A 27160-nucleotide genomic window follows, 5' to 3' on the forward strand; every position below is an offset into this window, starting at 1 on the left:
AAAGAAGAATCGGAAAAAGAGAGCACTTTAAGAGGGAGAATCGAGTAAGACGGCAAAGGGACACAACTCGAGACATCTAAGCAACAAGAATTACTATTAACGATTACTATTATCTATCAAAACCGAACCCCACTCCCAACTAACCCTCCCACAACGGCCAAGGCGGGCTCCCAGGCGGCGGCGAATCGGCAATGGTCCCCCCACCAGCGAGGATGTCCGCGCGCAGCTGAGCCTCGGCCGCCGCAAAGTCCTCTACGAAGTCGAGCTCGGGCCCGAAGTAGGACGCAGCACCGTTAGCAGGGCCAGCAGGGGGTAGTGGCAGCTGCTCTGGTTGCGGGGCGGCTGGGAAGACTGGGGCGCTCAGGGTGGGCCCAGCGGCGAGGGGCGCTGGGGGGACGACAGCGGCGGCGGTTGGGGGGATTGCAGCAGCGCGGGTGGGCAAGGCTGCGAGGGAGACCGGTGCTCCGAGGGGAGCCTCAGCGATGGGGGAAGCTGGGGGGTTGGGGGGGACCGGAGATGGCGGCAGGGGCAGGGCCGAAGACGGTGGCAGGCGCCGGAGCCGAGTTGGCTACGAGCGTAGCGTAGGCCGAGGCAGCGAGGGCGGAATGGGGGTACGCCTCGGCAAAGACCCGTTGGGCGTTGTGCCACGCCGAGGGGTCTGCGGCGGGGCCTTCACCGCCGTCGTCGACCATGGCGACCTTGCGTGCCTTTTTTCGCGGCTGGGCGGAAAACTCGGCGCTGAGTCCCCAGGGTATAAGGGTGCTGCCAAGTTGGGATCGTGGGCGAAGAAGGTTGCCGGACTTGGCGTCGGCCTCGGTGTAATAGGCCGCCAAGTTCCATTCCTGGCCACAGATCAAGAACTTGATGCCCTTCTTGATCAGGCCGCCCTTTCTGCTCCTGGCTAGGCCGACTAGCGCACCCAGATAGGGCTCGTGGTCCGCCCTCTGCGCTTTTTCTGCTGCCTATCCCAAGAGTTAGCCTTTATAGTGTTGTGTATGCATGTGGAAAAGGATTACTTACGAGATCCGACTCGGTCATGACTTCGCTTGCTGGAGTGGTGTCCGTGGCTATTTCCCGGTAGACGTTGATACCGTTTCCCAGGTTTCGGCCGTCCGACCACTTCACGCCGTCTCTCAGGCGCTGATACTCAGCACCATACACATAGACAGCACCGCTTTGTATGTGCAGTGCGTCTGCTGTGCGGGTGTCGAGCCGCGGGAGGGATTGGGCTACTACAGCCGCCTCCACGAGGTATGTAGCATCCCATGACATTGCTCGTATTGGGAGCTTACACTACGCGGCGGGCAGAGGGTGAATGGAGTGGAGTTACAATTGTAGTAGCTACAAACTCGGCGAAGGTTGGTCGTGTCCAACCACGGGGAAAGTCATTTTCGTCTTTGGAAATGCGTTATCAAGTCGAGGAGAAGGAGCGAAGGCCGAAGGGGAGGAGCAAAGGTCGGAGGGGAGGAGGGAAGGTCGAAGAGGTGGGATCAACTTAGCCTACCTTGACATCGCCATGGGGCAGGGTAGGAGAGAAAGTGGACGAAGTTGGGTGGGAGAGAGAGATGAGTGGAAGTGAATGAGGTTGGGCGAGAGAGAGGGAAATACCTAAACGACAAGCGGCAATAAGGCAGCGTAAACAAGGGGGCAAAAATGAAGCTGGGACGATAAACAAACATGGGCAGAGGGGCTCGACAGTGGCCGACTCTGACGTGCGCGCACAGACTTGTTCTGATCAAGACCCAATTGTGGAATCTAAACCCATTATTACGATGGCACGAATAGCATGTGAAAACATTGATGCCTGCTCTGATAAACTAAAAGAAATAGAAGGAAAAAACATCTCCGCAAATACAAAGATAAGTCCCCTTTCGCCTCTCAACCGTCATATATGACCATACCTTCGGTTTTGGTTTCTCTTGTTTGGAAATACGGGAACTTCGTCAACTTCCACCGAGTAAAAATAGCAAGGGCCAAATAAGTAGTTGTATCTTTTCCAGAGTTTGTTTTTTAGCGTCTTAGCCTCTCTATGGAGGTTATCTAGACACACATCATATATCAATCGGATCATGATGGATTTAATTTCTACTAGACGTGTTTTCATAAGTATCTATACGATGTGTATCTGTAAAGCACGGTTAGTATAGGTTCAAATAAGTGGCTAGTTTCACTATAGTTGCCTATTTCCTCACTGTCTTCCCCTGAAATTCAGACGATGGTGAGCCGGCACCAGTGTGCCAAGACAACCAGCGTTCGCAGCACAACCACCGGTGCCCCGCCAACCCGGAAAGGGGCAAGTCAACATCAACTTGCCACTCTCACCTTCAAATCGAAGAATACATTAATTTCCTCATAAAACTAAAAACAACATACCCCAGTAACAAGCAAACACCCTGTCTTCTCCGATACCACGCGCACAAACCACCTCCCATAGAATGGTGGGAAGCGCGCAGGACCGACATGGACCATCATCCCATAATCCAGACACATATCAACAACCCAACATCATCACCAACAGCGCCACCATTGCCACCCCGCTCCCCCAAAGACAAACAAGCTAACCTACGTCACACACCCCCCTCTCTCTCCCTCCCTCTCCCTCATCACCCACCCACGGCCCCACCCACCAAACTCACCCCGCCTGAAAAAACCACGGCCGGCCCGCATCAGTCCCCGCCGCCTCCTGGCAGATGACTCTCCCCGGCCACTCCATCGGCACCGGCAGAGAGCCCTCAAAGTCGCCGAGGCCGAGGCCGCGCGGGTCCCGGGCCGCATGCGCCGCGGCGCGCCGGTCTGTGTAGATGATGTCCTTGGGGCCTGCGTGGCGGGCGATGGTTTCGGCCTCGCTGGAGTGGGAAAGGGGGTCGGAGATGGGGATGAGCACGCCGCATTCCCTGGGTTGGGGTTAGTATTATATCCATCTATGCAGTGGTATTGGGAGGGAGAAGGCGCGGGGGGGAGGGGGGGGGGTGGTGATTGTCTTGAGTTGGGCACACGAGGCGTCTTGCCAAGTTGCGATGAGGGGATAGTGAGGCAAGGAGGGCTTACCAGTTGCGGCAGGTGAGCTTGGCCTTTTTGGTGACGCGGTCACGGACAAGTTTGCCCCTGTAATGTGGTGAGCTGGGCTCGAGGGCGGGTAGGGAGGGAGGTAGTCAATAACGGGGTATTGGCGGAGGAACGTACCAAGCGCTCTCGGAAAGGTTGGCGCTGCCTACATAGGCCAAACATTGGTTCCACCTGATGCCGGGGTCATTAGGGCGGATGTATATGACCTTGCTGTGCATGAGCACGCCTGGCCTGACCGACTTGCAGTCTCGGAGGATTTGTTGAGGAAAGGTTGGGGCTTGCCACCATATGGGCTTGAAGCAGATCGTTCCAGCGCCCTGTTTGGTGTAGGCGGGCACATCGTCAACTTGGGGCTGCCTGAGGTAGGTAGTGACAGGGCAAACAAACCTCCTTCCCTCCTTTGCTCTGGAGGACGGTCTCCCGCGAAGGGAAGAATACCCGCATATGTTCCTTGACGAGGAATTGCGCCCGGTCATTGAACGCTTCACGCTGGCCTTTGCTCCCCGTACGCGCTTGGTACTCCACTAGGGGGTCACCGAGGCAGGCATAGTACATGGCCGAAAGAAAGTCGTAGTTGATTGCTCCGAGAGACGCGCACTGCGCAATTGGTCAGCATATCTGCGTCGCCATTCTAAGACACGCAAGTTTAGCCGATCCAAATAACAACAAACTTACGACAAAGTCGATGTCGATGGGGTCCCTAGTAGCGCGGATAAGACTGCTGACCGCTTGACCAAAACCGCAGTAACCTAATGAACAGAAGACTGTCAACTGTGCTCCCAAGAAAGCAAATTAGGTGTGAGGCCGTACCTGTTCGCCTCCACGCATCCTCGTCTGTATGAGACCCCGGGCTGGTAAGGTGAGTTAGCATTAGGTAGCTGCGATGGTTGAAAAGCAAGTACGTGGCAGCTCACATTGTATGCACGAACTTATACCGACTGGCTTCGGTGAAGTCGTAGTTCCGTAAGCTGGAAACGAGCTTCTCATCGAGCCCTTGGGCTCGGAGGAAATAGAAGAGCTCCGAAGAAAATGGATCGGGCTTCTGCGCTTCCCTCTGTTCCGCAGTCTCAAACTTCGGAAGGTCGATGATGAACACCATCTACAAACCGTTAGCACTCAGCCCACCAACCTCAACACTATCGGCAACAAGGACAACTTACGTTCTCCATCGTTCCAGTCTCTCCCCAATCATACGACATGAAGTTCCCGGTCGGCACCACAATCCGCATGTACCGCTCATACTTGAGCAGCATCAGCTTGGAGTGCATCGCCCCGATACCGTGCATGGGCGGGAAGCAGAACCGAACCCTGTTTTTCGGCACATTGGCACGCATCTCTGCTTTCTGTTACCATTTTGTCAGCAAAAGTCTCCAACTGAACCAACTGGCGGCTCCGCTCACCTGCGCCTCGCTAGCAGCAAACGCGATCAGCATGAGCTTGGTCCGCGTGATATCGATTTTCGATAGCATCCAGTGTTCGTCCCACTGGAACGAGCTCACCACAGCGAGCTTGAGGTCATTCTTCTGGAGGACTTCTTCGATTTTGATGTCGTCGCCTTGCCGGGGTTGCTGATATACCCACGTCTTTTTCACGACCCCGTGAGGGAAAGGGAGGACCAAGGGCGGCCGTGAAGAAGAAGCAGGGGCTGCAGCTTCGGGCGCCGCTGAACTGGTATCCATTGGGACCGACGATGATGCTGCACCTAAGGGAGAGGCTTTGGGTACTCTAGACTTCTCGCCAGACGATAGTGAGCCTTCTCCAGCTATCTTCGGCCGCTGCGCCGGTCTGTCGGGCAGCCGAGCATCGATTCCGTCGCCCATATCGACCTGGGAAACCTTGCGCTTGTGCAGCCGTGCAAGCCGTTCCTCCTCCATCTTCTTCCTGTCTAGTCCCAAGGAAGAAAAGAACGATGTCGAGGGAGCCGTCCGTTCACCTATTGCTGATGCTGCGGCGGCGGCCGCCTCCTGCTGAGATGCGGGTTTGGCCTTGCTAGCATGGCCACTGTCGACAATGATGAGATCATCATCCTCATTATTCTTGGGGTCTCCGCCGCTGCTGCCCTGGCCGGAACTACCACCATCTTCGGTAAGATCAATCACTTGGCGAACGTTCTTCCGGCGCCATTCTTGCGGATCACATCCGAGTGAGAGCGCGATCGCTTGTCTCAATTCTTCGTCATTTCCTATGTCCTCGTCGGCCTCATTTGCCCGGGGGTCGGCCATCGTAAACGGGGATTGATGTCGATTCTGGATTTTGTTGTTTTGATGACAGCGATGTTGGTGCCACTGCCAGGCAACCGTCGGCCGGCAAACCAAACTAAATAGAAAAAGCCGGGGTAAGAAATTGCGGCTTGCGGTCGATGAAGCTCGAAGGTGCAAATGGCGCTGTAAAATACTCAGGGTAGAAGGATGTGCGAGTTATGGTTTAACCACATCCAAATTCTTAGTATCCTGGCTTTACAAGCAATGTTTAGACATGAAAGAAGTTGTCGAGAGCTCACAGGCGCCGGCGGTGAAAGCTGGAAATCACGTGATGATACACCTGTGCGATTTTAGAAAGCAACGGAAGAAAATGACACTTGACAAACAATGAGAGTTTTGTTTGCGTCTGTTGAGGTTGCTGAATGCCTGTGGTTTGGTTTGTAAAGTGTAAAGATACTCTTGTTTGGTGACGGGGTTACACCACTGATTCGTCAAATCAGCTAAGCTCATATCAAACTCACTGGGGTAAAAAAACATCACTCATTCAAATAAGCTAAGGGAAGTGGGAGATAATGTGTCTTTCGGCATGTAACTAAAACTACCCTAGGTATGTCCGCTGTAAAATTTGTCGATGGCCGAATCCACGATATATGCTTCCCAAAATTTTTTTTTTTGTTTTTCTCTTGTTATATTGTCCCGTGACGTGACGTGTGGTGTTGGCCATGTGGTGCGTTTGGTGCGGACCGAGATCCGCTGGTCGTCCACCTTGCCTCCAAAGACTGCGTCCCACCCATTCTCGTTGACACCTTATCCCAGCGCTGCAGCCGGGAGCCCCCACCACAGCGAGAAGCAAGGCGACGAACGAGAAGAGCCTCAAAGCTGGAGCGAAACATCACATATGCGTCACCCCTTACTCTCCAAACCCCCCGACCAGATCCCGCCCTGAAGCCCGTCCGCCCGCTAGATGCCATATACTTCCCCCGAGGGAGAAACCAAGGCCAACCCGTGCTGGCCATTCCGTCATAGGCCGAACTCCCGAAACCTCCGGAACCTAGAAAGCTCCAGCCTCCAGCGGCAAAGGGGGTATCCGATGAAAAAATACCAGTATCCTCAAGCATTAGTCATATGAGTCCATGCCCGCCCCAAACCAGAATAATGTGGGGAGGATAAAATGGCGTAGACCCAAGAGATATGGCTCGCCAGCGCGGCGGAAAAGTACCGAAAAAGATGCGACCCCTCCTTGTCTCTCCAGATGTCCGTGGTGTGTTGCTCCGTGCCCCATATCTCGCCCCAACCGTCTATCGCAAACCGGGACCGCACCCGATTATCTCCTCCTCCGCCCAATATCCGGCGCCCGCGATGTGGGTGACAAAGATCCTGCCGGCAACCTCCCCCTCAGATCCAGGAAAAAATGATGCAGGTATGACGGAGGATAAAAAGAAAACGAAGGTACCAGGCGCCCGTCTACCGCCCCTGAACGATGCAAGCGAGAGCCAAGCAAAACGCGCCCATGCCCTGTGCCAGAAAACACAACACACAAAGCTCCGTCCAACCGACCGACCGCCGAGGCACCGTCGCTCCCAGATGCGTTAGAACCATACTCAGTCCCATCCAGCCGCCAGGACAACTCCTCCCAACGCCAAAAAAAAAAAAAAAGAAAAAAAAAAAAAAAGAGAAACCGAAACGAGGGATGAGTAAGAAGAGAGAAAAAAGAAAGCAGAGAGTGGTAAAACATGATTCCAGATTCGATAAAAGAAATTCCGGATGGTGAAGTTGCCAAGAAAGCTGTCGCAAATATAGCTTTGTTTACTCCCCCCCCCGCCGGAGGGGGGACATGGCCCCAAACATCCAACACCATCTATGTCAGGAACTCCGATAATTCGGCCGCGGCGGCGTTTCCGGGGCCGGCCCAGGATTCATCTTTAGCATGCGCCGCAGGCTATCCTCCATGTGCAGAAGGTCGGCTGACCGGCCATTAGTCGGACTGTTGGTGGCCGGAGGCGTACCTTTCGACGACGCCGGCGGCGAGATGTTTGGAATATTCTCGGGGGCGAACGGAGACAACATCTCGCTGAACTTCGATGGCTGATTCCCTGCTGAAAAAGGGGGTAGGAAGTCGGCGGACCGCGGGGGTTGGGCACCCGACAAGAATGGATGCGAGGGATGGTTGGAGGGCGTCGGCCAGGGCGCCGTCTGGGGCGCGGAATTTTCCAGAGCGGAAGGCCCTTCGCTTGGGTTTGAGGGAATCGCCAGGAACCTCTTCAACCTCTCGCTCATATCCATTGCCGCCTGGTCCTGCGGAGATGGCAACGGATTATGTGCTGGCTCGGGCGGCTTCTTGTTGGATCGGGCCTCTCGGATCCGTTCCTGGAAAGGCTTGGAGAGCGCCGGCCCAATCACCGTGCTCGGCACACCGTCGAGCTCGCTGGTGGGGATACCAGATGAGGGATTGCGTTGGGGGAAGGGGCGGCGATTGTTGGCGCCGAACATGGCTCCGGGGAGTGTCTTCGGCTCAGTCGGGGAACGGATCTGGGAGGGAGGAGAGAAGGGGATCGGCTGCGACCCGAGGATATTGGCGGAGCTTGCCCGGCGCGCCCGTTCCTTTTCGGCCCTGTCGGCACGGAAGAAAATATCGAGGGGGGACTCATGCCGGGACGTGTTTGTGGGTAGGAGACGGTGCTGCGGCGTGGGAGCGGCCTCAGAATCGGTCACAGGGGGGGAAGGCTCACGGCTGGCGTGGTCGGTTTCCTGCACCGAAGGCGAGTCTAGGGCCCTGGACAGGAAGCTGGGGATGGGAAGGGAGTCGGGCGCGGGAGACGCATGGAATGTTGCGCCGGCAAAAGCGGCCGCGGTGATCGGCTTGACTGAGGTGGTCTGTGGAGGTGTTGTTCGACCTTGCTTTGCAGGCCCCGGCGACGACACCTGCTTCGCTCGCCCTTTGTTTCCGTTCCGAGCCTTCGATTTGCCCGCATGCGGCTGCGACAAGGGAGCTGGACTGTTGGACGCCGACTTTTGGGGGGTGAAGGGCCCCGCGAGCTCGATCGGAAAGAGAGCCTCACTCGGCATGTCGTTCTCGGAAGCATAAGTCTTGCGCGCTGGCGAGTTGACGGGTCGCTTCGGGCGTCGCCGAGCCGGAGTGCCTTTGTGAGGTGGCAACGATGGTGGTTGAGGTTCCATTTTTTGCGAAGCCGGCGTCGGCCTAACGAGGTTTCTGCGAGACCAGGAAAACGGTGGGTTGGTCGAGGTTTCGAGTCGGGAAAGAGGGAGGCCCAACGGAGGGTGTGACGAGATTGACTCCTCCTACCGATGGTCTGTTTGTTTGTGCTAGGCGGGGCAACGGGTCAATGATTGGAGGGGGGACGAGGAAAGGCCAAGGGAAAGGCCAAGGGGATGAGAAAGAAAAGGACTAGTGTAACGAGGCACAGCGCTGGGATGTGGGAATTACCGAGTATTATTGTAGTGGTATAACAAGTACTTCTTTTGGTTGTGTTTTCTCGGAGCATGTTTGGTTTTGCCTTAGTTTCGAGATAGCAAAAGTGAGGAGGACCGAGCTTTCCTGCCTGTCTCGGGGCTGAGCGCGTTGCGATGGAGGCCTGGGGTTAGGGAGGTCGTTAGTTCGGGGGTGGGTGGTTGACAACCACTGGTTGTGCATACTAAGCAAAGCTGAAAGCGGAGGTTCTTTCACCAACCCTGTCTCAGATAGACCCCCCCTTTGGCTCTCGGCAAATTCAGCGTGGTCTTCCATATCAGCGGCGAGCAGGAGATGGGGCTTTTGTGAATATCGTCATTACCGTTATTATGGCAATATATCGTGTGTTTCTGCCCACCAGCAGAATATAGATAAATCGGACGATAAATATGTCTTCAGGTTTGTAGTCAAGTGGCCAGGTGAGTCAAAAGTCGTTCGTTGCCTAGTCTTGTTGATTCTTGCCTGGACTGCACTGTGGAATTTACTGTGAATCAAGCCACTGCTGAATTTAGGCAGGACAAGGTCTTCGATTCGTTATAGCAGTTGATCGTTTTGTAAAAATATAGTTAACATATAAAAGTCTATAAAAATAGAGAACCAGGGTCAAGATTCAGGGTCATTTCTTAGGGTGCAGCAAAACCACAAGTGTGATTCACCGTGGTAGATCTTGTAGTTATCTCACTGCACAGGTCGGGTCGCCATGCCATGAGCATCGACCTGTCTAAATCAACGGTGTCTTCTGTCTAATATAACGGTGTCTAACCCAATAAAGCTAAGGTCGCCCGTTACCCACAGCAAAAGTTTATCGCCAAGTGCCTGGCCCTGCCTCGCGCCCAGATACTAACAGACAGCGTTTATAAGAAGGCATATTAATCAACTCGCTGGAAAACGTAGATGCGGCCGAATCGCTTGAAAGTGCGGAATTTTTTTTTTTCTCAAAAAGTGTATTCAATGTCTGTTCGGTACGGGCCTCTTTCGCATCAAGTGGGTCGAGGGCGAGCGCAGTCCCTGGGGCACATTGAGGGGAGCTAAACTTGCAAAATACGTGCAGATCAGGGTTTGAATTAGCGGTTAGTTATGGTGCCGGAGAATGCGCTTCAAAACTTTACTGGAGGAGGCTGGGTAACACCGTTATATTATGGGGAAGATACCGTCGATTTAGACAGGTCGATGAGCATGAGCATGTAATCTGTATTTTTACCCTAACCCTTATGTGCCTCACGGAAGCGAGATGGCGGGGCCCAAACAACACACCCCTCCGTCATCCTGCACCTGCCGACTGCCCGTTCAGTTCGGTCTGCAATCCACCAACAAGACAGCAGCTCGCTAAGCCACGATCTTCAGAACTTAGCACTCGCTATTTATTTTATAAGCCCTGAAATTTCAAGGGCAAGCCGTGGGAGGTTTGTATGCGATATTATCAGCTCCCAAGTCTAGGCTAACGAACGCTGCCTAGTGCGACTCCAAAGAACCTTGACGTCTGGATACCTACCACCCACCTAGGTAGCGCAACGACCTTGGACCTTCCTCGATATAACACCCCCCTCATTTTGTGAACCGACAATCAACATCGACACGCCCGAAACTTTCACCTATCACATTTCCCGACAACCGTCAATATGGCCGATGTCGAGATGCCTGATGCACCCACCTCCGCGCCCACGTCAACAGCCGTTACCAAGAAGAAGGGCGGCGTCGACGGCGAGGGTAAGGAGGGAAAGAAGCGATTTGAGGTGAAGAAGGTATACCGAACTTTACTCTGAGCTACCTGGTCCCGCGCTGACGACATTCCAGTGGAATGCGGTAGCCCTTTGGGCTTGGGATATTGTTGTCGACAACTGCGCTATCTGCAGGAACCACATCATGGACCTTTGTGAGTCTATCCCCCGCTTACGTTGCCCTACACAATTCGGTGTTTAGGTTGACGGCTGACCTTCCAACGATCCAGGCATCGAATGTCAAGCGAATCAGGCGTCGGCCACTAGTGAGGAGTGTACTGTGGCTTGGGGTATTTGCAATGTGCGATCACGCTGCCTCCCTCTATATTGATGACTTGCTTGCTAACAACATTCGCAGCACGCGTTCCATTTTCACTGCATTTCGAGATGGTTGAAGGCGCGTCAAGTCTGCCCACTCGACAACAGAGACTGGGAATTCCAGAAGTATGGTAGATAGGCGGCAGAAGCCTTTGGGGTTCAAGCGCATGCATGGGCCATGAGTTTACTGGGAATATGCGCCGGACCAAAATGGCCATGGTGACAAGACGCTCCATTGGAGCGTCTTGACATAAACTTTCTTTGCGACACGGCGTAACTGGACTCATCGATAGAGGCGCCTATAAGGGAGAACCGAGCCAACGGAGAATTATGGCGCCAGGCTCGTTATGACATTATGCAACACAACTTTCCGCATTTGTTTTTGCTTCCCGTGCGATCGTGCGATTTGTTTGTGCCCTCTCATCTAAACATCTTATCATCGATCACCAGGTTCGCTGGCGGTGTAACTCCCCCAACTGGAAGCCATTTTACGGGGTTTCGGTTGAAGAAGGGCCAGGGCGGAACGACGAGGGCGAAGACTGCGGCAGTGCCAACCAGGCCTATGTAAACAGCGAGCTTGATATCTTGAAGGAAGTAGCCGACGAGGAACGCGATCGCCTGAAAACGGATGACAAGTTAGCTTGTGCGTGGTTATCTGACAGATAGCAAAGATAGCCACTTACTCCGACGAGCGTCAAGGCCGCATTGACGAGAAGCTCGACTAATTTCTGGCCCTCAAAGTCCTTTGGTTTTGTTAGCGACAGCACCCGCATTGCGCCCGCTCAGAGGAAGAAACAAACAATTTGCCCCTCGAAAAGATCCCGGGCTTGTTCCAACAATTGCTCAGCCATCGTGATATAGCCCAGCCAAAACCTGTGTTGTGGCAAGGTAATGGGTTAGAGTTGCAGGAATGATGTTGTGGTCGTCGTTCTGGACCTCAGATTCCAACGTGGCTTCAGAGCTGAGCGTCTTCTCCCGTCCGTTGATGGCCGAGCAGGGGTCGGATGCCAAGAAGCGAATTGGCCCTAGTGCCCCGCACTCGGCCGCCAACAGCCCCGACCCCTGCGATTGAGGCGAACAACCCACGTTCGGTACCTGGACCTCCTGAGGCGACCACAGTGCCGAGCTGCATCTCTGTCATGCACAACATGATCCTTCGAGAGAGGGAGAGAGACAGATGAGGATACCTCATTTGAATGAATTGTTTCTCAAATTTGACCCAACTATGAAGCCTCCTAGTTAATGTGTATTCTTTCCCTATGTACCAAGATAGGCAGAGCTTAGGATGAGGCCTTGGAGCAGCCCGGATTAGTCACAAAGCTACCTGGTAGGCACCTCGCTTGAGCCTGGGCCCGCTGAAGGCCCAAAGTTTTTCTTGCACTGTTCCAAGGAAAACCCTCATTCCTCACTTCACCCACCAACACCCAACCTATCTCAATTCAAATTCTATTCAATCCCACTCGACCAGAAATTATCGCGCTCGATATCAGCTTGCGACGGCGCCCTTCCCTAACTAAACGTAGCGCAGCCGCAGCTTACTACCACTCGCCATCCCAAGCCACCAAGTTGGCGGGCATCATCCGCAACCAGATTTCCCGACGTTCACTCCTAGGCCCCGAGCTGGCCTACAGCGGAGTGAATAAGCAGCCACCGTAATCGCGCACGTTGTCGCAACCAGACGTCCGTCGTCGCGGACGGCTCCTGGCCGTTCGCTGCCTTCCGCTGGTGAACTAGACAGAGTATCACACTCCAATATGCGCGCCGGCTAAGTCCATTGAAGGCGCGCTCCAAGGGCTGTGATTGATTTGTGTCTACTGGAGCGGGAAAGGAAGATAGTGAAAGTCGTTCTGGACGATTATAACTTACAAGATATTGCAACCATGTCCGACCAGGAGGAAGTCGCCAACAGCTCGGGGTACTCGACCCCCGTCCCGGAACTTGACGACCACCGGAACCAAACCACTTCGGCCCATCGCCCAACGGACCGTCCTCGCAGGGGCACCTTCGACTCTTTATATGGAGCACGAGTAATGGCACCGGGGGGCACATCTGGGGAGCCGAGGGTCCGTGACTTTGAGCAAGCCATTGTTGATGAGGAGGCCGGAGACCAGTCACCAACCCTGCGGCGAACGCGTCGCCCGACTATCGATTCGGTTTCTGAGCGATCTTCTTCACCGCCAAACTCAGTCAAGGCTTTCGCCGAGGCCCGTCGGCGGGAGCGTGGGCTCTCGTTCTCTGAGCCGAGGCCGGAGCGCAAGCCCGATGAGCCTGAACTGCAGCGCACTACGTCGGTTGCCAGCCGCAACAGTTACCGCAGCAGACAGCAGACGGTAGCGACAGCCGCCGATACGGCGAGCCTGGCTACGAACAAGTCCGCCGAAGAAGACGTGTGCTTTCCCTTGCAGGACGAACAGAGGGGCGATCATCTCTATATCGACTTTGACTACCTTGAGAACTTCATCCAGTCCGAGAATGAGGCCCGTCAAGCTGCCCGTCGCCCCGAGGTCGCCCGGGTGTTTCCCGATTTGCGGCCCGAGAGTACTGAAACGGCTGCGGCCCCCCCTACTTTAACTGTTGATGGTGACTTCTTGGGCACCCCCTTTGGTAGCGAAAGCCGCACTGAAAAAGCTGAAAGATCGGATACAGAGTTGGCCAAGGTTGCGCAGCCGCCGGCCCCGATCGACCATAGCCGGGTGAGCTTTTTCTCCTCCGCCTGGGAATCCACCATCCATGCTGCCGACCTCGAGGGTCTGATCTTGCCGGGCGAGAATATCCGTGGGCTCTTCACTTTCCCCAGGGGCGAGACGGATGGCGTCTGGTGGCTCAACATAAACAAGCCGTCGGAGGAGGAAGTTCGTGCGATCTGCAGGGCCTTTGGCGTTCATCCCTTGACGGTTGAGGATATTACGACTCAGGAGTCTCGCGAGAAGATTGAGCTCTTCCCTTCCTACTACTTTGCCTGTTTCCGGTCGTTCGGCATTGAACCAGACGAAGAGACAGGGGAGAACGAGTTTGTCCCGTTCAACATCTACGTGGTTGTTTTCCGTGAGGGTACGCTGAGCTTCAGCTACTCCAGCAACCCCCACGCCTCTCATGTTAGAAAGAGGATCGCCATGTTGAAGGATTATGTCGCACTGAGCAGTGATTGGATCTGCTATGCCTTGATGTGAGTATACTTTGTGCTGGCTTGACAACCACTGGTGCTAATCACAGCATATAGCGACGATATTGTCGATGCCTTCGCGCCCGTCATCAGCAGGCTAGAGGCCGACACCGACCAGATCGAGGATGAAGTATTCATTGCCCGTACCGACGACATGGCCCAGTTCCTACGCAAGATTGGCACTGCGCGCAAGAACACCATGGCTCTGATGCGGCTGCTAGGCGGAAAGGCTGACGTCCTGAGGGGGTTCACCAAACGCTGCAACGAAAACTACAAGGTCACCCCCCGTATGGACATTGGCCTGTATCTTGGTGACATCCAGGATCACGTCGTTACCATGATGAACAACTTGGGACACTTCGAAAAGATGATGTCCCGCGCGCATAGCAACTACCTCGCCCAGATCTCCATCGACGGCATTACCCAGGGTACCAACACCAACAGGGTACTAAGCAGGATCACTTTGCTGGCATCCATCATCGTCCCGCTGAATGTGATCACCGGGCTTTTCGGGATGAACGTCATGGTTCCTTGGCAGGATGTTGGGTCGCTGGGGCCTTTCTTTGGTATTCTGGGGTTTCTGGTCACAGTTTGTGTTGTGTGTTTATATTTGGCCTACAAGTATCGGCGGTTTCTGTAGATGATGCCGCGGTTTACCTTGGAGAGTCGGAGATCACAAGTCATACACGTGCTCGAATGATTGGAATGACAGCGAGCGAGCGTGGTTATGGATAGCATCTTGTCCCCAAATAAAGTAAACGGGGAGGTAATGTCTCTAGCTGCTTAGTTTTAGACGAAAATAGGTTGCATCACCAAATTTGTGTTTTTACATTAAATTGAGTCAACCGTTTCATTTTCATGACCGTTCATAAGGAAGGACAGGCTATTAATGGGTAGAATACCCAACAACTTGTTTATAGTTTCCACGTCAGGTTGACCTGAGGTATCCAAGCCCACCTAGCACTTGATTGGCCACCCACTATCGCAGAGCTTTGCCCGCGGCTCCGCCAAAAAGTCCAAACAGACGATACCATCCCTCTGTTCACCACCATTAGCATTCACGACCGCCAACCGACCGACTGCCCAATATGTCTTCCACCGATTTTACCATTGACCAGTCCGACATTGAGAAGCTCAATGACAAGGACAAGACCGAGCTGCGCCAGTTCTTTGCCAACGAGGAGCACCGCTCCCGCATCCAGTCCCGTACGTTTCCGCATGCCTGCTTATCTTCAGTTCCTTTGCGAACGCCCATACGAGTTACAACCTCTATCACGCCTCCCGCCCTTGCCTCTCCAAGGCTAGCCAAGCCTAGAAAATCCAATTACTACCCTCATCCCACCCCTACACCCCCTCCCCTCCCCCCCCCAAAAAAAAAAAACATCGAAGAACCCAACAAACCAGAAACAACTCCCCGCTAACCTCCCAACCCACACCCCCCACACAGAAACGCACGAACTCACCGGCATCTGCTGGAAGAAGTGCGTGACGTCAGGCACCTTCCGGTCGGGGGCCCTCGACAAGAGCGAGCAGAGCTGCCTGGCCAACTGCGTCGACCGGTTCATGGACGCCAACCTCGCGACGATGAAGCACCTGGCGAGCATGCGCCAGCAGCAGTGATGCGGATGCTTGTACCGTTGCTGCGGCGGTGGTGGGTGTGGCGGATGTGGCGGATGTGTACGACCATGTTTGGGGGGAGGATATTACCCCGATGCCTAGGTACTTAGCCAGGTTTTGCAGAGGGGCCACATTGATGAAGAGGGTGCACCAGATTGGTATGGTATGAGGGGGTTCCGGTGGACTAGAGGCCAGGCTTTGTTTGCCTGGTGGTGAAAGGGTAGACCGCATGGCAGTCGTTGTTAAGCGCTGAGATGGCGGGGCTCTACTATACATTGTACACTATTACCTGTGACGATATAGATATGGGAATAGACGGATGGGATTCTCGATATAAACGAATGCTTGGAAACAATCTATCAACGCAGTCCACATAGTCAACCTTTCAGCAAAACTTCACCAAATAATACGAGCACGTATCAACACGCCAGATGGTCGAGACAACCCAACAATTCAGAAGCTGCAACAGTACGGCACGAAGGTGATGTCAATTTTTTCATTGCCAAGTCATGTGCCCAAGCCCAGGTATCTGACGCCGATCGAAATGCAATCCATGTCCCTTCGATGTGCCGACCTTTTTTTTTTGATTTCCCAGCTCCCAGCCAAAAACAATCCGTTTAGACGAGGCCGAGCTTGGTGGCAGCAATGTCGAGAGCATCGACATCGGCGGTGAGGCGGGCAAAGGCCTTCTTGGAGCCGTCAGGGCTATGTGTCTGTCAGTAACTATTTCCAAATATCCCCGTAATATCAAAGCGACCTACCGGATCAGGGTGTTGATCTTGACGGTGTCGATGTCGTAGAGCTTCTTGAGGGCCTGCTTGATCTGGGCCTTATTGGCCTTGACGTCGACGATGAAGACCAGGGTGTTCTGCTCCTCGATCTTCTTCAGGGCACCCTCGGTGTTGAGCGGGTGGACGATGATCTTGTGCTCATCGAGGCGGGGCTCGTGAGGGACCGACTTGCGCGGGTACTTGGGGGCGCGCGAGAGGACGAGGGTCTTGGGACGGTGGAAGGTCGTCGACAGACGGACCTTGGTCCTCTTGTGGGCGTGCACCTGGAGGCTGTCAGCGCGCATTCACACAAGTCATATTTCATCAAAAAGCTACTTACACCCTTGAGGGCAGCCTGGGCGGCCTTCTTGGCCTGAGCGCCCTTACCGGCCTTGGAGGCACCGCCTATCCGAGGAAGCGTCGTCAGTAAAGCATTCGCCTGAACAAGGGAGTGGCCCGTCTTGTTCAAACTCGCAAAGTCTGCTGCTGCTTTGGTGCATCACCCCGCCGCCGGAGCGACGACGGCGAAGGTGCGCATTGAGCGACGGCTGATTCTGCGCGTGTTGATGACCATCTGGGTGTTCATGTACCTTTCTTCGCGTCCTTGGGAGCCATTGCTGGAATTGTGTCGGCACTGGGCGAAATTGTCGAGTCGGTCGTGGATGAGGAAAAATCCCGGAATATTGGAAAAAGAGCTGAGAAATTGTGTGTGCGGAGCGCCAAGATGTCTGGTGGCTTGTTGTGGCTCGTGCTCGCTCTCTTAGTGGCTTGCCAGCGTTGCGTTGGCCCCAGCCCCGGCCGATAAGATAACGGAAAGTGTGCGGTGGTGATGACTTCCTATCAAAATGAACAAAATCTCATTTCTTGACTGTCTTCTTCAAAACGCAAATTTCGAACTCATGGCCCCGAAGAAGAAAGGACCGGCAAAACGCCTAGCGGCCGGCCGGCCGCCGGTGCTGCAGCGATCCAAGTCGATTTCAAGGAGAGCGACCAAGGCCCTCATCAACAAACACCATCTTTTGCAGAAAAGAAAGCGGCAAGCTATTGCCAAGGGCAACGCGGTCGAGGAGGCAGCTATCGAGACCGAGATCAAGGCACTGGGAGGTATTGAAGGTTATCAGGAAGCCAGTCTGCAAGGCCAACGGCATGACCGAGGAGGCGACAGTTCCCAAGTTCTCATGAAATGGCTAGAGCCATGTGTCTCAACTCACGGGACGGATTCGGATCGGCGCCTGAGGATGTTAGAGGTCGGGGCACTCAGCACGCAGAACGCTTGCTCTAAAAGCGGTCACTTTTACATCGAAAGGATCGACTTAAACAGCCAAGGAGACGGGATTCTGCAACAGGACTTCATGGAACGACCCTTGCCAAGAGATGAGTCTGAGCGGTTCGACATTATTTCTCTCTCGCTGGTTCTTAACTATGTCCCAGAGCCGAAAGACCGAGGGGAGATGCTCCGTCGTACCGCACAGTTCCTCCGGGCTCCAGAACGATATCTCGAATCGCCCCATCTGCAAGCGAGTTTCTCGAGTTTATTCTTGGTCCTGCCAGCGCCATGTGTGACGAATTCTCGGTACTTGGACGAGGAAAGACTGGTCGCAATTATGAAATCAGTTGGGTATGTCAAGGTGGAATCCAAATCAACCCAACGACTGGTCTATTATCTCTGGAGAAGGGATTTGGCCTGCAAAGGAACCGAGAGTACCTTCTCCAAGAAAGAGGTCCGGTCAGGGCCGACCCGGAACAACTTCGCTATTGTCTTGAATTGAGCCTTCCGCCATGGACCATGGAGCCAGGCGGTCCGGGGCTTCCGTGTGGGACTGCGCGGTCTGTGAGGACCCCGCCGACTTGGGAATTTCTCGAGCTTGGTCGCTGCCCGGACTGGTGCCCCGAAAGCGACGGCATCCCCGATCTGGCAGCCCCCGCAATCCCACTCAAGTGATGATCAAGGACCCTGTAGCCAGCGGCGGGCAATGCCACATCAGCACTTCTGGCCGATCATGTTATGAGACCCGTTTGCCGATGTGCTGCCATCCAGTCGTCCTCGACCGGGCAGGCCAGTCGAAGCTGGAGACCTCCAGTGGCCACCATTTTCACTCCAGTTGCAACTAAAGTTGGCTCCTAATAACACTCCGATGCCGCCAGTATTCGGCTATGCATGAGCTTAGCCCGTTTTGCACCCCCACGCAAGAAGCCAGACGAAAGGACCTTGAATCCACTACGGGATGCCCATCAGGGGCTTTAGGCCAAGGAACCGAACCACGAAAGCCCACGACAACAACCGGGATGTATCTTCTGTTGTTGGGGTTGGGTCTGTGCCACCCCCTTCGGAGACGCCCGAGGCCGCTAGCTACGGCTTGTGCAGGTAAGACCGACAATAGGGTGGTTATCCAAGCTGGACATGGAACACCACCAGGCTTTGAACTCTTGTTTAGTCCACGATGAATTTCTCGTTGACCAGGGATACATCAACCATGCACAAGAAATAAACAATAAAGGTGCACTAAACCCCGCTCCCGCCACCGAGCTACTGGTATCACGGGGCACGGTCCCGTGGAGTTGCCAATGTTGCCAGGTTGCTTTTGACGATCTCCCGCGCAGCCCAACTAACTAACGAGGGGACCGTTCGTTCGACAATATTTTCGTTGCCACCCCCTGAGTGAAGCCCGAACAAAGAGCAGGAATGGCGGGCTGGGGACAGTGTCCGATTTGCCGCCGTTGGACGGCGGATTGCAGACTTGACCCCATGATGGCGGCTGGATTAGGCAATGTTGATCATATGACGACAAGTTTAGGGGGGGCGGGGGGTGCAATGCCAGCCACGATGCGCGCTGGCGCCCAGCCGCACTTCCCCAGGTTTTGAGGGGTAACGAAGCTAATGCACGCTTGGCGGATCGAACGGCAGCTCTGGGGAAATCAGACTAGAGTCCGGACAGCGCGATCGTCAAGTTTTCCCCAAGAAGGAGTCGCGTGAGCGTTCATGGCCTATCGGAGTCCGTCATGTTTTGTTGGGAATTGGGGTTGGAATTCAGGGGTCGTGCTCGGGTAATGGAAGGGTCAAACTCGACATCAATTGATTCTTGGAGCTAGGGATTTATCCCATTGGGAAGCAACGGCGGGAACGGGAACGGTCTCGCTTCGACGTCAGTTCCAATTCAGTGGACTCCAAATGCCGAACGACGAAGCAACAGAATCAGTGTTGAGAATCCATGACATCAACCACGCAGACACACACACGCGAGCAAGCGCCAAGCAACATCATCTCACTACCTCTCTCTCTCGACGCAGTCTCAAACTAACTAACGAGTTAGAGCTCCTCAAAACTCTCCACCACCTCCAACCTGCCCCTCACGTCCTCCGGCAACTCGGCGTTGCCCGGCCGCTGCACCACGCAAGCGCGCATGCCGGCCTCCCTCGCCGCCTCCACCTCGCGCACATTATCACTCAAAAACAGCCACTCCCCGGCAGGCACCTCGGGATACTTGGCCGCGATGCGCTCGTAGCTCGCGGGCTCCGTCTTGGGCCCAGCGTTGACGGTGTCAAAGTAGTCCGTGATGGCGTCCGTCAGGTCGGCCGGCTCGCCGCTGGTGTGGCGGAAAAGCAGTTTCTGCGCGGGCACCGAGCCGGACGAGTAGATCATCACCCGCGCCACCCCTCCTTCTTCTCCAGCAGCAGAAGTCCACTCCCTAACCTTGGGCGCCACGTCCTCAAACAGCGGCGCCCGCAGCGCGCCCGACGCGTAGCCGGCCTCCCACAGGTAGCCCTGCAGGGCCTTGAGGTAGCCGATCTTGACGTCGCGCGCCATCAGGTCGCGCGCGTGCGCGGCGAGCGCAGACGGCGTGCTGGCGTGCTCCGCGGGGAAGGCGGCGCGGTAGCGCGCGAAGGCGGGGGCGTCCCATTCTTGTGCCAGCGTTGAGGGTAGGGCGGAGAGGGCGTAGGGGAACTGTTTTTTTTTTGCGAAAAGGGGGGGTTGGGGTGGTTAGTTGGTTGGTACGTACCTATCGGGGGAGAGGTGAGATGGATGGATGGGGGGTGGAGGATAGTGCAGTGGAATGGTACTGTGCGTGCGTATGTATGTGTGTGTATGTTTGGATAACTATGTGCTATGTGTGGGTGTATGTGTATGTGTTTGTGTATGTGTGCATACTATGTGTGTGTATGTGTGTGTGTGTGTTGGCATCATGTTCTGTCGATGGGACACCTGGCTGGTTACTTTGGCTGCTACTATTGTAGAAAATGGGGTGGCAACGTGTTGTACTCCGTGTAACGCAAAGCAATGCCTTTTTCCCCTCTTCCCTTCCCGTTCTTTGGTATTGAGGCTGCTGTGGCACACCAGAACGGTAGGGAAAGCAACGGCCAGTGACCGAGCAGGGGAGCATGGTGAGTGGGAAGGGGCAGACCCGGCCGTGACTGGCCAAGGTCTGATGTGATGAGCAGAGGGCGAGACCATCGCCACAGTGCCGAGAGACCATGTCGTGTGGGACGGGCGAGGACGGGGAACAGAATGGTGACGAAAAGAGAAGGCCGCGTTGTCACTTACAAGAACATCCTTGACGAATGAGATGGGGCAGACGGTGCCCTCTGCAAGAAAAAGGAGCCCACATTAGCTCATCCTCTCCTTAGGTAGCTATCCTCGACGGGGACGAAGCACGAATCGAGGGCAGGTCACCATACCAATGTCGAGGAGCACCACGCGGGGCTTCTTTGCGGCAGCCATGTTCCTCAGGCAGGGGGGGGCGAGACGGGGGCCGGGGTCAAAAGTAAGAGCTTGGCCCGGCGGTCGACGGGTCGGTCGGTGCGGACAAGCGGGCCAACAGACCGAAGTGACCGGAATGGAAGCCTGCGAAACGCCGAATCGCTGATGTTGATGCGTGATGAATTAGGCGGTGAAGAAGTCGGTCTCAAAGTGAGAAAGGCACGTTGGCGATGTTGCTCTGTGAGTGGATCGGCGTCGGGATGCGGCTGTAATTTTTCGCCGATGTTTTTTTTTTTTTTTTTCACTCATCGACAACTCAATTCGTCGCATGCATCATCACGCTTGGATTCACAGGCGTAAGTCACATTGAAGGGATGCGCCGAGACTAACATTCGTTCGTGGCCCTGCAAGTTCGTGGTCCTGCAGCTCTAGCTTCCGAGGGTTGGGGTTCGGGTTTGCTGTGCTGAGCTCGCAAACGTTGGCCTCGAGAAAGGCGGTCAAGAAGTCGTCACGTCGTCGTCACGTCGTCTCCTGAAAGGCTGCTCGGTTGCTGGACTAATTCACGGACATCAAATTTCCACCCGCACCACCACCACTCCAGACCTGCAGCTAACATAACAGACATGAAGCCTGCATACTGCGTGTCGATATTTGTGGAGAGGCGCAAGAATGATGGCGCCAAAGTTGGGGCGGCATGAATGTGTGCTGCATCGCCCCGTTGATACCGTGTACCTTTCTTCTATCGAGAGAACGAGCCAGCCGTCGCCCGTCTCGAGGCGACACTCAGATGAATTGTTGGCGCGCACAGACAAAACAGAATCCACCACGGTGGTAGCCCGCGTTGGCCCGAATCCCAAGGACCTGTCACTTTCTTTAGGTCTTGCAGGGAGCTTCCCGAGCGGTAGGATCACGGCTGGGGAGCGTCGAGCTATCATCCCCTTGCAGCGGCAAAATGATGCTTGGTTTATGCGGCAACGAGAAGACGAGGAATTCTACGACGGGGCGCCAAACGAGCGACAGCCCATACGACTAAACTTGCCGTATGCCTGTCTCACCGACAAGTTGAGTGAGAGACATGGCGATAGCTGCAGGAATGTTCATGCGAGGGAGGACGCCGTGATTGGGCTAGAAAACAGCCCGGCTCTGGCAAAGCATCGGCGCATTCTTCCATCAGCGAATCCCAATTCTTGCGAGCCACTCTCTCGCCGGTAATCCGCTTGGGGGATTACCAAGGTCGGCACTTTCCAGGTTGCTCTCGATGTCTTGGATTCAAAAACATGAGGGGCAGCGTAGCCATCAACGCCAAACATAGGACCCCGCCATCGATCGAGCATCCATCATGCGCCGTAAAGGGGATCTGCAGCAACCAACCGTCGCGTCGCACGGGCCGGTCCCAAGGACCCTGACGGTTGGTGTTTCTGGAACGGTGTGAGAATGTTCGTCCCAACTCATCATTCCGTCCAAAATGCTCAGAATGTGGAAGTTGTTGGAGTTGGTTGAAACTATGCAAGACACAGCCGCCTGAGCGAAGACGACTGGGCTTGGGTTCAGCGCTATTGCAAGTCATTGGCGCTCGGAAAGATGAAAGCGCAATTATTGAAGCGACGGCAACCAGCCTCAAGCCAGCCCCTCTGCAAATCAAGCACCCGGTCCTTTTTCAGTTAGCGCCAGGAAACTTGCATCTTGGTGCGTAATGCTTGCAAGAGATGGTGGGATGGGCATTGGATGGCCGCCGACGCGTATGGTCTGGCGCGACACTCTAGCAGCTGCACCCCAATCAAACTAGCGCTTGACCAACCGAAGATCAGTTGGATACCGTCCAAGGTGGCCGTCCTGCATCAGAGCCCCATTTCCAGAGGACCAATTACCCATGCCCGGCATTCGTTTCAATTCGCATAGATTGGTCAATTGACCGTCGTCGTGTGGGTTGCACTCAACGCTTCCCACAGTGGGTGGTTTCAACAGCCCAGCCGAAACATGCTCGGCGCCCTGCCCATTGCAGGTCAATCTGGCCTGAGGCCAACTCTCCTGTCGCCTGTCGAGAGCCGATAATGGACGGGGGCGCTTGGGTCACACGACGTCACACACGAGACAGTGGCATCACCGTCACCCGATTCTCGTGTATCCAGACGGCAACAAAACGGGGCCCATTGTGGCTTGTCAACATTCCTCGGCAGTTGGGCCGCCGGTCGTATGGCCGAGGAGATCACGGGCTCACCGGAGAGTCGGAGACATCGGATCGCTGTCGGGGTCGTGGGTTAATCGGCGTATCAGGCCCATCAGGTCTTGTCAATCAGGCCCGGACGTTATCTCACTCCAAGGGCCGATCAGACGCTCCCACGTTGTCCAACAAGCAGTCACCCGAAGAGAGGAACGGGTTAGTGAGTTTAGTGTCATCCGTTTATGGCATCTTTCAAGATCGACTTGCCAATGGAGGACATGGTGCGCCGCCGATAACGTTAGCGTTCTCGACAACCACTGTGTAGGACCGACTCGTACACAGTAATCTGGACAGTGTAAAACTAAGGGACGGATGATAACAATCTGGAAGACTCATGTCGTCGGATTGCGATAGAATTACTTGTACTTTGGACGAGCGGGAATTACCGGGATTGCATTGCACGGACGAATGGTTAGCCACTGTGTCCAAATGACTAAACCTCGAGCGAGCGACAGTGATTGTAACTGCTGCTATTTTAGCGGCGCCCCGAAGCAATTGAACGCGAGCTTGCGCCGCAGAGGATGGACGCGAATGACGAAGGCCGGATGCAGCGAGAAAGGGGTGCATGTCACACGAGCCAATGAGGGTTTTCGGTTGCCGTCCGGCTCCCAAGTGAAACAGAAAGGGCTCGAAGGAGGATGACCAAAGCCCAGAAATGGCGACATCGACTTGATGCCCCAGGCGTCCAGGCTTTACAGAGTTCATCCTGGGAACGGACTCTCGGACACTTCGAGACCATCGTCGCCTCCCATTGATGCTCTTGGCCGGACGCGCAATCTCACGCGACAGTGTGGTCATCACCGGAAGCAGAATCCACCATGGCGATGCGTCCGACTCATCCAGCTCATCACCTGGCTTGCCTGGGACATTGCGAATTCCCCATCGTGGAGCAGTCGGAAAATTGGCAGATGGGTCCCCGTGGTCCCCTTCTCCTGGCACAGTGACACTTTGGTGGAATGCAGCACACACACTTGGCCTCGGTCAAGCAGCGTGGTGAGTGGGTCCAGGGCTCATCAGGCGACCGCGAACGTGGCCTCACCAAAACCAGGACGCGACGAACCCGCAGCACCGCCTGGCCAACACCAACTCCCAGTGGACAATTCCTTTCTGCCAGATGCAGCGGTACCCAACTTGCAAAGCTCGCGTGCTGTGGTTGGCAGGCTGGCAAGGTACTCAGGTTCGAGAGATAGGCGGTGTGGCTGCTAAACTGCTAAACTGGGCAGTCTGCCTGAGGCTAGGTTGGGCTGGACACCTTAAAGGCTCCCACTCCTATACTTGTTTACGCAGGTACGGAGTACCACGATTCTCGTGGATTCGTAAACTTCCACTCGAGCAGCTTTGTCGGCGGATGCGTCCAAAAGAGGCATACGAAAGTCATATTCCGGTTCCTTGATGTTCGAAGAGGAACCACACTAATCTAAAAGCGGATAAGGGCTAGGCCAGAGCAGGCTAGCCTCATTTTGCACTTTTCCAATGCAGGGTAAAGCGGTGTGCCAACTGTGCAAGTCCTGAACGGAGCCCATTCGTCATTTCTCCTTGCGCTGTGCAATGCGCCCCACTCACACGACAGTGCCATCTGAAATCAGGGCACGTTGGTAACGAACTCATCACGGCCCATTCCGAGCCATTTGCCACCCAGCAACCCAGTGTTTATTCACCTATTCTTACTCGGTCGATCAACGTGCGATTGGCCACAATCACCCATGTCTCTCGCCTCCGTGGCAGGCACCATGGGGCCGCTTGCTCAGCCAAGGACATTCCGTTTGATCCATGGCGGCACCCAGCCAGCCAGCCTGGGCCAGCCGAGCCAGCCTGCCTGCAAGCCCACCCCGTGGACGCTGATGACAAGGCCCGGCCACTGTTGTCCCAGTGTTTCTGGTCGCTTCCACTCGCAGCCCGTATCTTCTACCAGCGCATCCCCCCCAGTCCTGTATCAGCCTGCTTCCCCTTGACCACCCTATCCATTTCTTCCACCTTTCCCACCGCCTCCCGTTTTCAACACCACCCACCATCCTGCCGCCCCCCGTTGCCCTCTATCGAGTCGTCTACTTCTGCACGCCTTTGCTGTCGCTGTCGCTGTCGCTGTCGCTGCCAACCCATCAACGGCCGTTCTTAATTCAAACAACCCATTCAACTTCCAAATCAAGTTCTTCGAACAAACCCGAATCCGCGACTAGCACTGCGCTGCAGAATCAACTGGCTCTGAGCTGCTACGCCACCTGCCACACTGCATAATCATTGTCTGCCTGTCTCGGTCCGCATCCGCACGCAGTTCTGCAGTCAACACAAGGCACGACCAGCTCAACCATCGACGACGTCCCCTTTGGAGCCCCTGAGCATCGAATCCAATCGAGTCTGCTTCCGAGTCCCTCGCGAGCCTCCACATCAGCAACCCTTCACCCAAGGCTGCGTCGCCTTCGTGGCATCCTGAGCGCCGCTGATTAGCCCCGGACTCGGCTCTCTTCCACTCGTTGCTCAGTTACCGAACAATCGTCAGGTCCCGATCAGTTCCGTCTCCACCAACTAGCTGTGTGAATCACACGCGTCGCCAGTTGAACAAGGGGGTCGAAGAGTCATCTCTTCGTCCACCTGTTCCCTCAACTCTCCCACTCCCCCGCATGTTTTCATCGACGATCCGCCAGGTGTTCCAATAGCCGCAACTCCTTCCTGGTTTGCTGTCTGCCACCTGGTCTTTCTCGCCATCGCCCACCTCTCCCCACTCTCCTCGACTCCGTCTTGTCCTTGACGATAAGCTGTGCCTGTCTCCCTCCGGCCAGCTTCGAAAACAGTTTCGACCCATCATCGACTTCGGTCTTTGATTCATCTCCCTCTCCCATCACTTCGCAGACGCCGCAACACAGTTCGAGTCACCTGGAAGACCTCCTTCAATACGAGGCTTGAGTCACCACTACTACCACCACCACCGCCGCCGTCACAACCATATCACAACTCAACCCATATTCACTCCTCCATTTGTATCGATGTTATAACGACTATTCCTTTTGTTTTTTCGGGACGATAAGTCCAACCTTCCCCACGACACTATTCTCGGCCGCCTTCCTTTGTTATCTATCGGAGCACACAAAATACCCTCCCATGAGCCTCGGAAAGTGAACGACTCGGACCTATTTTGTTTTTCTGTTTGATTCGCTGCGAGTTTGCGATCTTGTACATCTTCGTCTCTTTCAACCCGTCGCCTTCATTTCGACCGCTCAGCACTCGATTTAGCATTGCAGCCCGCGTCTTTCTCTGTTGTACAGTTTGGAAACCTTTGTCTTGACAAAGCTTTACTTGCACCTAATAGGCATAGGACGGCCTTGGGGATTGGGTAAAAGCTTCTTCGGAAATTGTACCACCAATCTCGACGTCGTACACCCACGATTAGTCTTAATTCCTTCGCCATGGAATGCCTTCGCGACGACTTCCAGAATGGCGTCCTGCTCGGCGGTCGGTACCAGACCATCTCCCCTCTCAACCACGGCTCCTTTGGCATGGTCTTTATGGCCAAGGACACCTTCACAGGTGAGACGGTCGCCATCAAGTGCCTGACTAAGAGGTCAGCGTCATCTGATGACTACCCCGAGTTCGCCATCGACGACCAATCCGAAGAGCTCGTCTTGCACGGCCAGCTAGGATTGCATCCGAACATTGTCAACCTTATCGAGTCGTTTGAGACGGATGCCCACATCTACCTGGTGCTCGAGTTCTGCCCTCGCGGCGATCTGTACGAGGCGATCCGCAGCGGCCATGGCCCCTTGGAGACGGAACATGTGAGGCGCTTCATGCTCGAGCTTGTTGACGCGGTTGCGTACATGCACGCGAACGGCATCTACCACCGCGACATCAAGCCCGAGAACATCTTCCTGACCCAGTCGGGGTCCATGAAGCTGGGCGACTTCGGGCTCGCGACCTCGGACAGAA

At 55.0% G+C, this 27160-nt stretch overlaps 12 protein-coding genes across 12 annotated transcripts in view; 6 read left to right on the forward strand and 6 right to left on the reverse strand.

Moving 5' to 3' along the window:
* Nucleotides 1–76: 76 nt before the first annotated feature.
* On the reverse strand, nucleotides 77–1272 carry CHGG_05822 (uncharacterized protein; the record flags this gene model as incomplete). Its single annotated transcript, XM_001221916.1, has 4 exons — nucleotides 77–93; nucleotides 145–444; nucleotides 512–962; nucleotides 1021–1272. The coding sequence occupies 4 exons, from the start codon at nucleotides 1270–1272 to the stop codon at nucleotides 77–79; spliced, it is 1020 nt and encodes a 339-aa protein (XP_001221917.1).
* Nucleotides 1273–2632: 1360 nt separating this feature from the next.
* On the reverse strand, nucleotides 2633–5288 carry CHGG_05823 (uncharacterized protein; the record flags this gene model as incomplete). Its single annotated transcript, XM_001221917.1, has 9 exons — nucleotides 2633–2894; nucleotides 3049–3105; nucleotides 3184–3383; nucleotides 3454–3663; nucleotides 3742–3794; nucleotides 3877–3917; nucleotides 3981–4165; nucleotides 4227–4409; nucleotides 4467–5288. 9 exons carry the CDS (start codon nucleotides 5286–5288, stop codon nucleotides 2633–2635), a joined length of 2013 nt encoding a protein of 670 aa, XP_001221918.1.
* Nucleotides 5289–7130: 1842 nt separating this feature from the next.
* CHGG_05824 (uncharacterized protein) lies at nucleotides 7131–8444 on the reverse strand (the record flags this gene model as incomplete). Its single annotated transcript, XM_001221918.1, has 1 exon — nucleotides 7131–8444. The coding sequence occupies one exon, from the start codon at nucleotides 8442–8444 to the stop codon at nucleotides 7131–7133; it is 1314 nt and encodes a 437-aa protein (XP_001221919.1).
* Nucleotides 8445–9065: 621 nt separating this feature from the next.
* CHGG_05825 (uncharacterized protein) lies at nucleotides 9066–9400 on the forward strand (the record flags this gene model as incomplete). Its single annotated transcript, XM_001221919.1, has 3 exons — nucleotides 9066–9078; nucleotides 9144–9155; nucleotides 9330–9400. The coding sequence occupies 3 exons, from the start codon at nucleotides 9066–9068 to the stop codon at nucleotides 9398–9400; spliced, it is 96 nt and encodes a 31-aa protein (XP_001221920.1).
* A 955-nt stretch (nucleotides 9401–10355) lies between these two features.
* On the forward strand, nucleotides 10356–10849 carry CHGG_05826 (uncharacterized protein; the record flags this gene model as incomplete). The annotated part of the gene is made up of 4 exons (XM_001221920.1): nucleotides 10356–10478; nucleotides 10531–10609; nucleotides 10685–10709; nucleotides 10813–10849. 4 exons carry the CDS (start codon nucleotides 10356–10358, stop codon nucleotides 10847–10849), a joined length of 264 nt encoding a protein of 87 aa, XP_001221921.1.
* A 343-nt stretch (nucleotides 10850–11192) lies between these two features.
* Nucleotides 11193–11623, reverse strand: CHGG_05827 (uncharacterized protein; the record flags this gene model as incomplete). The annotated part of the gene is made up of 3 exons (XM_001221921.1): nucleotides 11193–11390; nucleotides 11456–11515; nucleotides 11573–11623. The coding sequence occupies 3 exons, from the start codon at nucleotides 11621–11623 to the stop codon at nucleotides 11193–11195; spliced, it is 309 nt and encodes a 102-aa protein (XP_001221922.1).
* A 1029-nt stretch (nucleotides 11624–12652) lies between these two features.
* CHGG_05828 (uncharacterized protein) lies at nucleotides 12653–14575 on the forward strand (the record flags this gene model as incomplete). The annotated part of the gene is made up of 2 exons (XM_001221922.1): nucleotides 12653–13938; nucleotides 13993–14575. 2 exons carry the CDS (start codon nucleotides 12653–12655, stop codon nucleotides 14573–14575), a joined length of 1869 nt encoding a protein of 622 aa, XP_001221923.1.
* A 448-nt stretch (nucleotides 14576–15023) lies between these two features.
* Nucleotides 15024–15555, forward strand: CHGG_05829 (uncharacterized protein; the record flags this gene model as incomplete). The annotated part of the gene is made up of 2 exons (XM_001221923.1): nucleotides 15024–15141; nucleotides 15383–15555. The coding sequence occupies 2 exons, from the start codon at nucleotides 15024–15026 to the stop codon at nucleotides 15553–15555; spliced, it is 291 nt and encodes a 96-aa protein (XP_001221924.1).
* A 614-nt stretch (nucleotides 15556–16169) lies between these two features.
* On the reverse strand, nucleotides 16170–16937 carry CHGG_05830 (60S ribosomal protein L25; the record flags this gene model as incomplete). Its single annotated transcript, XM_001221924.1, has 4 exons — nucleotides 16170–16257; nucleotides 16314–16606; nucleotides 16663–16727; nucleotides 16913–16937. The coding sequence occupies 4 exons, from the start codon at nucleotides 16935–16937 to the stop codon at nucleotides 16170–16172; spliced, it is 471 nt and encodes a 156-aa protein (XP_001221925.1).
* Nucleotides 16938–17167: 230 nt separating this feature from the next.
* CHGG_05831 (uncharacterized protein) lies at nucleotides 17168–18264 on the forward strand (the record flags this gene model as incomplete). Its single annotated transcript, XM_001221925.1, has 2 exons — nucleotides 17168–17940; nucleotides 18093–18264. The coding sequence occupies 2 exons, from the start codon at nucleotides 17168–17170 to the stop codon at nucleotides 18262–18264; spliced, it is 945 nt and encodes a 314-aa protein (XP_001221926.1).
* Nucleotides 18265–19629: 1365 nt separating this feature from the next.
* On the reverse strand, nucleotides 19630–21039 carry CHGG_05832 (uncharacterized protein; the record flags this gene model as incomplete). Its single annotated transcript, XM_001221926.1, has 3 exons — nucleotides 19630–20265; nucleotides 20863–20903; nucleotides 20997–21039. 3 exons carry the CDS (start codon nucleotides 21037–21039, stop codon nucleotides 19630–19632), a joined length of 720 nt encoding a protein of 239 aa, XP_001221927.1.
* A 5601-nt stretch (nucleotides 21040–26640) lies between these two features.
* CHGG_05833 (uncharacterized protein) overlaps nucleotides 26641–27160 on the forward strand; it is a gene marked incomplete at both ends in the record, with an annotated part of 2040 nt that continues 1520 nt past the window's right edge. The window contains one exon of the mRNA XM_001221927.1: nucleotides 26641–27116. Coding sequence (XP_001221928.1) covers nucleotides 26641–27116 — 476 coding nt within the window. The remainder of the gene's footprint in view (nucleotides 27117–27160) is intronic.

Source organism: Chaetomium globosum, genomic scaffold, assembly GCF_000143365.1.
Source record: "Chaetomium globosum CBS 148.51 scaffold_3 genomic scaffold, whole genome shotgun sequence".
NCBI lineage: Eukaryota > Fungi > Ascomycota > Sordariomycetes > Sordariales > Chaetomiaceae > Chaetomium > Chaetomium globosum.